Raw genomic sequence first — 15,100 nt, forward strand, 5'->3', positions numbered from 1 at the left:
TTGGTTGTTAATGTAATTCTTAGCACACATGGAATTGTTCCACAAGTGCTGTCCAATCGCCGCATCACATCTAACATCGGACATTATGTTCTGAAGGCTATATGTGATCTGCGTATAGATGGCAATGCCATGTCCATGTCCATGTTCGGCATTGCGAGCCTATTCACTCATGTACCACCAAGGAAACCATAGACATTTGTGCCATGTCACTATATCATGGCAATCTACAGACACAGCCATTTTCTAAATCTGTATTCATTGAACTTATGAACTGAGCAACTTGTGCAGCTAGGTGCAGCTATAATAACACCAATGGATCAGATCAAAGTTCTGCAGTCCTGCCACATCCAGCCGTGAATGGTGGTGGACAATTAAACAACTAACTGGAGGAGGTGGCTCCACAAATATCCCCATCCTCAACGATGGGGGAGCCCAGCACATCAGTGCAAAAGATAAGACTGAAGCATTTCCAACAATCTTCAGCCAGAAGTGCCGGGTGGATGATCCAAATCGGCCTCTTCCTGAGGTCCCCAGCATCACAGACGCCAGTCTTCAGCCAATTTGATTCACTCCGCATGATATCAAGAAACAACTGAAGGCACTGGATACTGCAAAGGCTATGGGCCCTGACAATATTCCGGCAATAGTACTGAAGACCTGTGCTCCAGAACTTGCCGCGCCCCTAGCCAAGCTGTTCCAGTACAGCTATAACACTGGCATCTACCTGGCAATGTGGAAAATTGCCCAGGTATGTCCTGTACACAAAAAGCAGGCCAAGTCCAACCCGGCCAATTACCATCCCATCAGCTCTCAATCATCAGTAAAGTGATAGGTGTCGTCGACAGTGCTTTCAAGCAGCACTTGCTGAGCAATAACCTGCTCAGTGACGCTCAGTTTGGGTTCCGCCAGGGCCACTCAGCTCCTGACCCCATTACAACCTTGGTTCAAACATGGACAAAAGAGCTGAACTCCAGAGGTGAGGTGAGAGTGACTGCCCTTGACATCAAGGGAGCATTTGACAGAGTATGGCATCAAGGAGCCCTAGCAAAACTGAAGTCAATGGGAATCAGGGGGAAAACTCTCCATTCGTTGCAGTCATACCTAACGCAAAGGAAGATGGTTGTGGTTGTTGGAAGTTAATCATCTCAGCTCCAGGACATCACTGCAGGAGTTCCTCAGGGTAGTGCCCTAGGCCCAGCCATCTTCAGCTGTTTCATCAATGACCTTCCTTTCATCATAAGGTCAGTAGTGGGGATGTTCACTGATGATTACACAATGTTCAGCACCATTTGCAACTCCTCAGATACTGAAGCAGGCTGTGTAGAAATGCAGCAAGACCTGGACAACATCCAGGCTTGGGCTGATAAGTGGCAAGTAACATTCGTGCCACACAAGTGCCAGGCAATGACCATCTCCAACAAGAGAAAATCTAACCATCTCCCCTTGACATTCAAAGGCATTACGATCACCGAATCCCCCACTATCAACATCCTGGGGGTTACCACTGACCAGAAACTGAACTGGAGTAGCCATATAAATACCGTGCATAAGAGCAGGTCAGAGGCTAGGAATCCTGAGTAACTCACCTCCCGACTCCCCAAAGCCTGTCCACCATCTACAAGGCACAAGTCAGGAGTGTGATGGAATCCTGACACACAATCCTGACTTGGAACTATATCACCGTTCCTTCACTGTCATAGGGTCAAAATCCTGGAACTCCCTTCCTAACAGCACTGCGGGTGTACCTACCTCACATTAACATCAGCAGTTCAAGAAGGCAGCTCACCACCACCTTCTCAAGGGTAATTAGGGATGAGCAATAAATGCTGGCCTTGCCAGCGATGCCCACATCCCCATAAACGAATAAAAACAAACACCATGTATGCCCAAATAGATGGTGTTGCCATGGGATCCTCTCTAGGCCCAGCTCTCACTGTCATTTTCGTTGATTACAAGAATCGTGTTTTCGATAGAATGACCCCTAACCTCCTACCCCTTGCATATTTCTGATACGTAGATGATACATTTGCTATACTTGAATCTGCTACTGTATGTAAAAATCTCCTTACATATCTTAATATGTTCCATCTCCCACTCAAATTCACCTTTGAAATGGAGCTCCCTTTCCTCGAAGTGCTTGTTGGGAAATCCGCTAACAGGTTCTCTACGACTGTCTAACTTCACTGGTCAATATATGCACTGGGATTCCTACAGCTCCACATGCGATAAAATTGGCCTTATCGGCAATCTTGCAAATAGAGCCCGAGCCATTTGCTCACTGTGCAAACTCGATTCTGAAATCGGGTGTATCAAAGCTATCCTGCAGGATAATGACTACCCGATCAGTTCATTGCTCACAGTCTATCACACACACTCACGAATGGACCTAAAACTGCCACTTTCCGGCCTGAAAAGTGCCCAGTCAACCTCAAATTACCCTGGAAGGGTAAGGTATCGCAAGAGTTTGAGCAACAGGTGAAGCTAGCCGTTTCAAGCAACACAATTTATATTTTCCACTAACAGGATGCTGCCGTCAAGACAAAAAGACGTTCGGCCTACCACACAAATGAGTAATGTGGTATATGAATTCCAACACCGGTGTGATGCCAGGTATGTAGGCTGTATGTCCCAACAGCACGTACCTTCAGCTGTTCACAATAGGCTGAATACTGACCGTTCTCAACCAGCCCATGCTTACAAAACTCAGAACACAATGTCTAACGTTGGATGTGATTCTGCGATAGGACAACACTTACTGAACAATCCTCAGTGAGCGAAGAATTACACTAACAACCAATTAAGATCACATAAGCTTGCTAGAAGCTACATATATTTATAGGAACATAGGAAATAGGAGCCGGAGTAGGCCATTCGGCCCCTCGAGCCTGCTCCACCATTCAACTAGACCATGGCTGATCTTCTACCTCAATGCCATTTTCCTGCACTATCCCCATATCCCTTGATATCTTTCATATCTCGAAATCTATCAATCTCTGTCTTGGATATATTCAATGACTGAGCCTCCACAGCCCTCTGGCATAGAGAATTCCAAAGATTCACCATCCTAATGGCCTACCTCTTCTGAGGCTGTGTCCCTGGTTCTGGATTCCCCCCCAGTCAGGTCTCATATGCAGAGACCTGTCCTTTGCAGGCAAAATAAACATGCCCAGGCTTTGCACTTTTTTGAAGTAAACAAAAGTGAGAGAGACAATAGTTCCCTAGTGCATTCTCCATAACGTGCTTTGACCAAAGTCAACTTGCCAACCAATCAGCACCCTTTTCTCATACAATATAAGGTGTTGCTCCCTTTGAAATTTGGAATTTTGGAATCTGGCCTGATGAGTATAAGATGAAAAGCTTCGACAACATGTCGCTTTTTTCAGCAATACTCAAGTTCTGTACTGCCAAGTGACGTCAAGTTAGTCAAACACGATTTGCCTTGAATAAATAAGTGCTGGTTTTCACTTATTCACCCCTATTTTTTCAATACACTCATTCAGCACTGCAAACCAGTTTGAATGCACCACACTCCCCAAGGATTCCTGCACTGTTTGCCTCTTCCTACCCTGCCAGATAGCCACCCCTTTACCCTCCTCCTGAACTCACTGTAGCTAGGGGCTGACCACCTCCTGGAACATGCACTCCAGGAAATTCTCACCCTCCTGTGTTCCCTGTAGTAACTCCAGCTGCTCCCCAAACTCAAACTCGAAGTTCGAGCAACTGAAGTACATCCTGCACACATGGTTATCTGCATGAAGTGCTCTGGAGTTCCCACATGTAGAGGAACTGCAGGCAACTACTCTCAGCTCCCTCATCATTTTGTTTAAAAATATATTTATGGATATTATACATTTCTATATAAAAGGGTTTTAGTTTAATATCTCTTACTCCTATGTAATTATTTATGCATACCAGATTTTTCTTTAATACAATTCAAATTACTCTAATGTTGGTACCTTCTACTTAGCTCATTTTGATTTTATCCCCTTAGATCTATTAAATTACTGATTACTTATACATTTATTTGCTGTTACCCCTTGATTTAGATTTTCTATCACTCCTTTCACCCTCTGCACCCAATTCCTGCCGTCACTCTTTCGCATGCCACTTGACTCACACAACTCTTACCCAGCTCAGCATTCACAGGTCAAGCCCTTGAACTCATCTTCTCCCCTACCCTTAATGCCACCTTCTCCTCTCTCCATTGACCCCATTTTACACTGTCCAATTCAATGGACTTTACAGCCCAGTCACTGCAGTGCATGTATTGTGTGATTCTCCTCCTCACAAACCAAGTTACTACAGAAGTGTCAACTCACAGGTCAAATGTTCTGCTCCCTTTGTGTCACTGGAGAACATTGAACTGCATTCTCTTCACACACTCCTTCCTGCACATATACTCAAAGACTTCACACTCAGTTTATATAGTTTCTAGTCTGATTTTGCTAAAATCAAATCACCTTGTAATTCCGATACAGGTGTTCAGAGATTGTTTAAAAATAGGGAATTTGGGGCTTTTAAAGAGGTCGGTAAGTTTAAACTACAGTGATGATTTCTGGCCTTCAAGGCCTGGTGTTGAAGTCGGAAATTCTTACTTTTTGCTGCCTTGGAGCGAGTGCGTATTCCCTCATCAGCACTGAATATTTCCTCCCCTTTCACCATGATATCCCGCAGCCTCTTGTCGTCTGTGTTAATGCCATGTTGTAAGAGTTTACACATTGCTACAGTGCTGTGGAGTTAACACAATTTGGTTAATGACCGGTCCTGAAAAACTCAACTACAACCTCTTTATAACGTTACAGATTCAAAGATGTCAAGGGGGCTTTTTAAAACTTACTTCTGACTTTTGGACTGACCAAGGTGAGGGATGTACTGGGAAGTGGAACACTTTTTATTTTAGATTCAGAGTATTATCATCAAACTCTCCGAAGCAAGCACACCAAGGGTTAGATGCAGAGTAAAGCTCCCTCTACACAATCTGATCAAAATCTCTGAGGTCAAATACAACACCGGTTCAACACAGAGTCGAGATCCCCCAAGGTTGTCCCATCAAATCACCTTTTAAACAGCACTTCTGTTTTTATCCTACCCAATGTCTCTACTACTTACTCTACTACCTGCTCCTTTACTATGACAATGGCAGCATCCTCTTCTCCAGTGAAGACAGATTCAAACGACTCTGGCCCCACAAGAAGATCTCATTGTTTGTCCCCAATTGGTCCCATTAACAACCCTTTTACTAACTGTTTATTTATAAAGTAACTGTTGGGTTCCCTTTATATTACCGACTAGTCTATTCTCATTAACTCTCTGCCCCGACATTATCCTTTTTCAGATTTCCCTAATACCTTTTGTATTTTGCTTGGTTCTCTACTGAACCTGACAAGTATCATGAGGCTCCTTTTCTTGTTTCATTTTAATCTCTATATCATTATTCATCGAGAAAGCTTTAGTTTTGGATATCCTTCCTTTCCCCCTTGTGGGAACATGTCTACTCCGTGCTAGAAATATCTCCACTTTGAACACCCTTCCATTGCTCATTTCTTCTTTTACCGGCCAATCTTTGATTCCAATCCACCTGGGCCAGATCCCTTTTCAACTCACTGAAATTAACCCAAATCCAGTCGATCTTTTCACATTTGATTGAACCTTGTCCTTTTCTATAACGACTCTAAATCAAATGAATTGTGATGACTATTTCCAAATGATCTCCCAATGAAATGTGCTCCACTTGCCCCACTTCATTCCCCAGAACTAGTCCTAGTATTGCCCCCTTCCTCATTGGGTTGGAAACACAATGAAGTAAGTTCTCCTGTAACGTTACAGGAGTTTCTCCCCCTCTTTACTCTGGTCTATATTAGGAGAACTGAAGTCTCCCACTTCTCTATAGTTCTTGTATCTTTTTATAAATTGCCTGTCAGTTTACTCCTTGAGCTTTTTTCCACTATTTGATAGACAGCCATTAATGTAACCACCTCTATTCTTCCTCAATTCGAACCAAATAGATTCTGTTTTTGAACCCTCAACTACATCATCCCTCACCAAGACTGTAATGGGATATTCAGTCAATACTGTCACCCCATCCCTTTTTTCTTCCCTATTTTTCCTGAATACATTGCAGCCAGGAATATTAAGTTCCCATTCCCCCTCTTGTTTGAGCCAAATCTCCAATATTGCCACCACATTATAGTCCCATGTGTCTGCTGCTCACCAACCTTACTCCCCATGTTCTGGGCATTTATGCACATGTACTCCAAACCCATCATAGTCAGCCTTGCATTATTCCTCCGTCTGGCCCCTTCTTTTTCTGAATTTCTACATTAATGCTGTTTGTCTCAGCCCGTTCTCTGTGAGCCTGGTGTCTCCCCCAAATCACCAGGATCCCTTCTCCCAAACGGTAGCATACCTGACTTTGCCCTCGTATTGTCCATAGAAGAGAGGCTGTCGACTTGTCCACTCAGACATGACAAACTCCAGAGCAGGTTTCCCGGTGGGTCCAGGCAAACTGCACAGAAATTCCAGCAGAGGCTCAAGCTGATTGTGAACAAGGTGTGCAAACACCATTATCAGAGACTGTAGAGAGAAATGGAACAGTGAACTCCTTTATCAGAGACTGTCGCGAAAAGATGAACGTAAAGATATAAGGAATAGGATCAGGAATATGTTATACCATCCTTTGAGCCTGCTCTCCCATTCATTAAGATTGTGACTGATCTTTGATCTCAATTCCACTTACCTGCCTAATCCCCATATCCCTTGATTTCCTCAAGAGTCCAAAAATCTGTCTATCCCAGCCTTGAATATACTTAATGATGGAGCATCCACAGTCCTCTGGGGTACAGAATTCCAAAGGTTCACAGCCTTCCGAGTGAAGACATTCTTCCACATCTTAGTCCGAATTCACCATCCCTTATTCTGAGACAATGCCCCTGTGCTCTAGACCAGGATTGTCCAACATATGGCCCGCGGGCCAGAATCTGGCCTGCCAAGGATTTCCACTGGAAATCCGCCATTAGCTTCTTTCAGCCACCAAAACCATCTGTGACTGACAACAGCTGCAGCTGCTTTACTGACATGGCAGAGAAACCCCACTGTGGATGTCCTCCTTAGCAAAATGGCAGCCACGCTTTGGTACCTGATGTTTATTTATTTATTTTGATATACAGCACTGAAACAGGCCCTTTGGCCCACGGAGTCTGTGCCGACCAACAACCACCCATTTATACTAATCCTACATTAATCCCATATTCTCCACCACATCCCCACCATTCTCGTACCACCTAACTACACTAGGGGCAATTTACAATGGCCAATTTACCTATCAACCTGCAAGTCTTTGGCTGTAGGAGGAAACCGGAGCACCTGGATAAACCCACGTGGTCACAGGGAGAACTTGCAAACTCCACACAGTTATGTTCTGGCTCCTTCAGTGAGACGGTAGTGCCCGGGCTGAGCTACATGTCTGCCGGCGCTTCCCACCCAAACTCCATTCCCAGTGTAGCCATCCCAGCATGGAGCTCGGGCCCCAGAACCAGCACTGTCTCTGTCAGTGTACGGATCCAGCCTGGCCTTGGCCCCCAGGCTCCTCATCTCCACCACCATCACCGAGGAAGAGACACCCGAGGCGGCGGCGGCAGGGCCCAGGCCTGGGATTTGAGGGCAGCGTGCTAAGTTAACCAGGCCCCGGGAGCTTGGGGAGGGGGGAGGTGACACAGAGAGGAGGAGTGTCAAACAAGGAGCGGGGGGGGGGGGAAGAGAGGGCGGGGGGGGAAAGAGAGGGCGGGGGGGGAAAGAGAGGGCGGGGGGGGAAAGAGAGGGCGGGGGGGGAAAGAGAGGGCGGGGGGGGAAAGAGAGGGCGGGGGGGGAAAGAGAGGGCGGGGGGGGAAAGAGAGGGCGGGGGGGGAAAGAGAGGGCGGGGGGGGAAAGAGAGGGCGGGGGGGGAAAGAGAGGGCGGGGGGGGAAAGAGAGGGCGGGGGGGGGAGACACGGAGAGAGGGGGGGGGACACGGAGAGAGGGGGGGGGACACGGAGAGAGGGGGGGGGGACACGGAGAGAGGGGGGGGGGACACGGAGAGAGGGGGGGGGGGACACAGAGAGAGGGGGGGGGGACACAGAGAGAGGGGGGGGGGACACAGAGAGAGGGGGGGGGGACACAGAGAGAGGGGGGGGGACACAGAGAGAGGGGGGGGGGACACAGAGAGAGGGGGGGGGACACAGAGAGAGGGGGTGGGACACAGAGAGAGGGGGGGGGACACAGAGAGAGGGGGGGGGGACACAGAGAGAGGGGGGGGGGACACAGAGAGAGGGGGGGGGGACACAGAGAGAGGGGGGGGGGACACAGAGAGAGGGGGGGGGGACACAGAGAGAGGGGGGGGGACACAGAGAGAGGGGGGGGGACACAGAGAGAGGGGGGGGGGACACAGAGAGAGGGGGGGGGACACAGAGAGAGGGGGGGGGACACAGAGAGAGGGGGGGGACACAGAGAGAGGGGGGGGACACAGAGAGAGGGGGGGGACACAGAGAGAGGGGGGGGACACAGAGAGAGGGGGGGGACACAGAGAGAGGGGGGGGACACAGAGAGAGGGGGGGGACACAGAGAGAGGGGGGGGACACAGAGAGAGGGGGGGGGGGACACAGAGAGAGGGGGGGGGGGACACAGAGAGAGGGGGGGGGGGACACAGAGAGAGGGGGGGGGACACAGAGAGAGGGGGGGGGACACAGAGAGAGGGGGGGGGACACAGAGAGGGGGGGGACACAGAGAGAGGGGGGGGGACACAGAGAGAGGGGGGGGGACACAGAGAGAGGGGGGGGGACACAGAGAGAGGGGGGGGGACACAGAGAGAGGGGGGGGGACACAGAGAGAGGGGGGGGGACACAGAGAGAGGGGGGGGGACACAGAGAGAGGGGGGGGGACACAGAGAGAGGGGGGGGGACACAGAGAGAGGGGGGGGGACACAGAGAGAGGGGGGGGGACACAGAGAGAGGGGGGGGGACACAGAGAGAGGGACAGAGAGTGATCAAGATCATTCCTGACAGTTGGACATCTATCTGGAACATTCCGCATCGCTGCATTAAGCATGCGGGCCGTTATTTTCTACTTCTGCAAGCAAAAACAATGCCAATTATCTCACTAAATCAGTGTTCAACATAGTGCGAGATCGTGGGTTAATAAATTCGTCTTCTCATTTAAAGCTTGTTCACAAAAATACACACTATTTGTGGTTTCGATTAATAGTAAAATAAATTTCTAAAGCCTTTGTTTTTCTGAAATTTGCTCACCAGCCTCCTCTGTAGGACAAAAATGATATTGCGGCCCCTCACCTGAAAAGGTTTTGCACCCCTGTTCTTTACCTTGACCCACAGCTGCAGCCCACACACAATTAACTATAAACACAGCTCCTACTTAAGTTTTCACCAAAAGGGAAAGGAGACAGAAGGTTCAAATTGGAAAATTCTCATTCTACAAAATGACAGTTTTAACAAACTTTTAATTTCAACACAAAATCCACCTGCAGCTCAGTCCCTTTCCCAGCTTCAAGTCATCAAAACCCTGCCTTCACTCGAGGTTACCCCTCAGCCCAATGCCTCAATTACAAATTCTAACCCTTTTGCCCTTTCCCATAGACCTGTACCTTTTGAACAGTTGGTGCCAACAGCAGGCCACGAACAGCAGGCTGAGATTAAAGCTCGAATTGCATCAAAGCATCCAGGGGATGATTTTATAGAGTCAGAGAGAGATACAGCACTGAAACTGGCCCTTCGGCCCAACATGTCCGCGCCGACCATCAACCACCCATTTATACTAATCCTACATTAATCCCATTTTTTCCCTCTCACATCCCCACCTTCCCTCAATTCCCCTACCACCTACCTACACTAGGAGCAATTTTTTTTTTTTTACAATGGCCAATTTACCGATCAACCCGCAAAGCTTTTTTGGCATATGGGAGGAAACTGGAGGAAACCCACAAGGTCACAGGGAGAACTCCGCACAGGCAGTACCCAGAACTGAGCCCGGGTCGCTGGAGCTGTGAGGCTGCGGTGCTAACTACTGTGCCGCCCTTAGCAAACATCGCGCCCCCGACCCCTCAGCGAACATCGCGCCCCCGACCCCTCAGCGAACATCGCGCCCCCGACCCCTCAGCGAACATCGCGCCCCCGACCCCTCAGCGAACATCGCGCCCCCGACCCCTCAGCGAACATCGCGCCCCCGACCCCTCAGCGAACATCGCGCCCCCGACCCCTCAGCGAACATCGCGCCCCCGACCCCTCAGCGAACATCGCGCCCCCGACCCCTCAGAGAACATCACGTCCCCCGACCCCTCAGCGTACATCACGTCCCCCGACCCCTCAGAGAACATCGTGGCCCCCGACCCCTCAGAGAACATCGTGGCCCCCGACCCCTCAGAGAACATCGTGGCCCCCGACCCCTCAGAGAACATCGTGGCCCCCGACCCCTCAGAGAACATCGTGGCCCCCGACCCCTCAGAGAACATCGTGGCCCCCGACCCCTCAGAGAACATCTCGCCCCCGACCCCTCAGAGAACATCTCGCCCCCGACCCCTCAGAGAACATCTCGCCCCCGACCCCTCAGAGAACATCTCGCCCCCGACCCCTCAGAGAACATCTCGCCCCCGACCCCTCAGAGAACATCTCGCCCCCGACCCCTCAGAGAACATCTCGCCCCCGACCCCTCAGAGAACATCCCGCCCCCGACCCCTCAGAGAACATCCCGCCCCCGACCCCTCAGAGAACATCTCGCCCCCGACCCCTCAGCAAACATCTCGCCCCCTGACCCCTCAGCAAACATCGTGACCCCGACCCCTCAGCAAACATCTCGCCCCCTGACCTCTCAGCGAACCCCCTGCCCCGACCCCTCAGCGTACATCACGTCCCCCGACCTCTCAGCGTACATCACGTCCCCCGACCCCTCAGCGAACATCGTGGCCCCCGACCCCTCAGAGAACATCGTGGCCCCCGACCCCTCAGAGAACATCGTGGCCCCCGACCCCTCAGAGAACATCGTGGCCCCCGACCCCTCAGAGAACATCGTGGCCCCCGACCCCTCAGAGAACATCGTGGCCCCCGACCCCTCAGAGAACATCGTGGCCCCCGACCCCTCAGAGAACATCGTGGCCCCCGACCCCTCAGAGAACATCGTGGCCCCCGACCCCTCAGAGAACATCGTGGCCCCCGACCCCTCAGAGAACATCGTGGCCCCCGACCCCTCAGAGAACATCGTGGCCCCCGACCCCTCAGAGAACATCGTGGCCCCCGACCCCTCAGAGAACATCTCGCCCCCGACCCCTCAGAGAACATCTCGCCCCGACCCCTCAGCGAACATCTCGCCCCCTGACCTCTCAGCGAACCCCTTGCCCCGACCCCTCAGCGAACATCACGTCCCCCGACCCCTCAGCGAACATCTCGCCCCCTGACCTCTCAGCGAACATCATGCCACCGACCCCCTCATCCACTCACCCCTTTAAGAGTCTTTGCACACTTCACTCACACCATTTGAGGCTCCGCACCCACCTGCATTACACTGAGTGTCTCTGCTTGCTGCATCTTGCTGAGGATTGCTCGCAGTATCTGGTCAAGATTGTCTCCTAACTGTGTTCCAGCCTTTGAGATGAGAGTGGAGACTAGCCGCCCTACAAATGCTGCTGTGTACTCGGAGGTACGGGGGTCCAGAAGCTGGCTTACCACCTGCATGACGTACCACAGCCCGTTGTGACCCTGCTCATCATGCCATTGTGCTATCTGCTCCAGTGCCACAGCCACATAAGCTCGCAGACACTCACCACCATTCTGTAAAAGAAGATTTCAGGTGAAGAGGGGCAAGATTCATCACTTCCGATACATCGGGTAGCCGACATCACACTCATTAACAAACCAATAATCTTTTCAACCATCACATATTATACCATCATATAGCACAGGATGCTTTAGCCCAGAAAGCCAGTTAGTGAAGGATATAAATGAAGCCCAGCTTTACACTTTTATAAGCATTTATTTACACACTTACAGATTACAAACATGCACCACCTAACCCAACACCCACACTTTGTCAGTGTCTATTTCTTTGGGCACAAATGAATCCCCAGTTAATACCCACAATCTGCACACAATTAAATACAATCAATATATAATAAAAAAATTGAGTTTATACATACAAACAAAAACTAAAGCAAAACCTCCATATTCTGTATAAAGTATGACATTGCGAGAAGCCCCTCCTCTAGGACCCCTAACAATTTCTACATACATGTATTTTTCTGTAAAACAATCAGACAGTTGATGACTTGCATCCACTCATTCAATTTTTAAAATTTTCCTTTCCAGCATTTGTTTCAAACCAGCAATGTCAATCCATAACCTTTTCTCACTCACTCTTCACAGTGTACATTATCCCACAAGGAATGATTATCTACATGACATTCAATGGGTATACTATATTCAGTTTGTGCATTGTATAGAATCTCATTTAAAATATTTGAATAGAATTCCATATCCAATGCCTCCACAACAGCCAGAGTTTCAGCAGCCAAAGCACTTTTAACAACGCTTCTTATTTTCTTAGCTTCCCAAGTTAAAGGACAACATTTCTCATTTTCACCCAAAGGAAATATTATGAAAGCAGCTACACTGAAATATCAATCAGGAAGATTAACATGTGAAGCATCGCTAAAAATAATGAGTTGCATATTCTTTGGGACACCTAAGGATGGAAACTTAAGAGCGTATTTCTACAGATTTACTGTTTTCAATGTTTTATTTGTTCTTTAAACATTCTCAACTTTAGGATATTTCATCATAATACTTAACTCCAACTAGCACCTGGTCTAGTCTGAGTGTCCAACCAGTTCAACTGGCCAACCAAACATTGCAATTGCTCTGTCTCTTCCTCAGATGTAACAACATCTTTCTGTGATGATTAACTGCCAATCTCTAAATAGGATTGTTGATTTAAAGTTATTCCAGATCTACTCTGCTTATTCTCTAAACCAATATGCTTAAAGGCTCCACAAGGCTGTCACCCAATTTTAAATTTCACTCTAATCTTTTATTAATAACATATTTCTCAAATTCCACAGTAACACCCCATAAGAAATCAACATGCATCATGAAGATGCCTGAAAGTTTTCCTTGATTATACAAATAAAACATTGCCAATCTGCTTTTAGTTTAACACAACCTATTTTCAGCAAAACAATCTCAAATACCACAGCCTGGAAGCATCATTAAGGCCATAGACACATCTGTTTAATTTCCATAGTTTTCCTTCTGCATCTGCTGCCTCTTTGGGCAGTTTCAGAAACACTTCTCTCTGAAAAGTATCGCCCTGCGGAAATGCAACGTTTATGTCGATTTGTCTACATGAATATGTGGGAAGCAGAGCTAAAATGAATTACAAGATTACATTTCCAGCTGTGGGAGAGTCCACTCTAACATCTGTATCACCCAGCCACTCTTCAAAATCCCGAGCAACGAGCCTCACTTTAGCCTCGTAAATCCCATTTGCAAGGAATTCTGAAGCACAAATTCGCCTACGTGACAAAGCTGGTTGCCTCTTATCTGGTACCTCAGAATAAACTCCAAACTCTCTCCAACTATCCAACACCCTTTGCTTTGCCTTTCTTATTAGTTTATCCTCAAGTTTATGGGTGGCTGCCAAAACTTCACAATCAAGAGGGCTTCTGCTTCTAGTTTTGTTCCAAGACTGTTCTGTAGCCTTTATTTAATTAACTAATCTATTCAAGCTGGGGCCTCTACTTGGACTACCACTACGAGATCATCCCCTTGCATGATTGGAGGGTCTTTCTCCAGTACATGATCGTTTTCTGATGCAAAAGTCACTTCCAGATCCACTATCAGTACTTGCACTGCACTATCTTACTCTCCACTCTTTCACCCCATTCTGCAGTCCATGGACTTCGCTTCTTAACCACCATCCTGAACATTGAAACAATATTTAAACTTGCCAGTAGCTTTTCCTGCACTTATCCCAATTGTCACTTATCCCAATTGTCACATCCTTCCATTCACTAAACCCCTCTGGAATATATGTCACCCGAGTACCAACTCTGGGTAATTGGCATTTAGATGCGACAGCTCTGTCTTGCACATCAAGATTGCTCACATTACCACTGTCTGGCCCTTGAGCTACTGTATTCTGTTCCTCAGGGCCTTCATCACAAAACACATGAGCATTTGAGGTACATGATGCCTCATTTACTTCCATCAGCTGTTCAGAGTCAGAGATTTTGGAATGAATTCCAATTAATCCTGAGGAATGAACCTTAACAGTTTGATTGCCATGTTTGATAAGTGCTATCTTACTATCATTACCTATTACCTTACCAAGGCCTTTCCATTTCCTATGACCCTCTTTTTTTATAATTCACCAAAGCTCCTGAATTGTATCCTGTCTCAGATGGTCTTATACAATGCCTCAGCGCTCTCCAAATTTTCTGAGACCTCAGCCTTGATGAAAGCCTGTCTCCCTGCATGTAAAGCATTCAAATATGCAGGAAAAAAATGGAATGAATTGTAGTACCTTCTAGAGCAGGAGGACTATCACACAGCACAGAAAGCAATTTGACTAATTGGTAGGAATTATATTCTCCAACCATCTGGAGCGAATCCTCTGCGTGAACCACCCATGTCAGGGCAGTTGTCAACTTGCAGTCTGGTTGGTCAGATAAAATTTTATGCAGCATTTCATCGATCATTGCATGATTCCTTTCACAGAGTCCACTTCTGAAAAGACTTTCAGTTGTGGTATGCACGAGCAAGATGTTAGTGTTTTCACATGTCTCTGAACTCATCAGGGGTAAATTTCCCTCCATTATCAATCAGAAACTTTGCTGGTGCCCCCAGTCTGGTCCCAATCCATTTCTCCATGATTTTGTTTCGAATAATCCTTTTGTCCATGCTAAGTATTATTGTAGAAAGACTAAATCTGGTCACCAGGTTTACAAAATGTAGAATGAATATATTTCTTCTTTGTCACAGACCTTTAGGTCCATGGTGACTACCTTGTAAATGTTACATGCTAATGGAAGGCTTACAACAGATGTGACAGCGTCCTCATACTTTTT

The 15,100-nt window shown here is 48.0% G+C and overlaps 1 protein-coding gene across 2 annotated transcripts in view; it reads right to left on the reverse strand.

Annotated features, from left to right (window-relative positions):
- ipo9 (importin 9) overlaps positions 1–15,100 on the reverse strand; it is a 123,751-nt gene that overhangs the window by 25,658 nt on the left and 82,993 nt on the right. For both annotated transcript variants that reach the window (XM_068056910.1, XM_068056911.1), the window contains exons 18-20: positions 11,532–11,807; positions 6,407–6,573; positions 4,596–4,729 (exon numbers count right to left, since the gene is read on the reverse strand). In XM_068056910.1, the coding sequence (XP_067913011.1) occupies positions 4,596–4,729; positions 6,407–6,573; positions 11,532–11,807 (577 nt within the window). The remainder of the gene's footprint in view (positions 1–4,595; positions 4,730–6,406; positions 6,574–11,531; positions 11,808–15,100) is intronic.

The sequence above is a fragment of the Heterodontus francisci genome, chromosome 25, assembly GCF_036365525.1.
Source record: "Heterodontus francisci isolate sHetFra1 chromosome 25, sHetFra1.hap1, whole genome shotgun sequence".
Lineage (NCBI taxonomy): Eukaryota > Metazoa > Chordata > Chondrichthyes > Heterodontiformes > Heterodontidae > Heterodontus > Heterodontus francisci.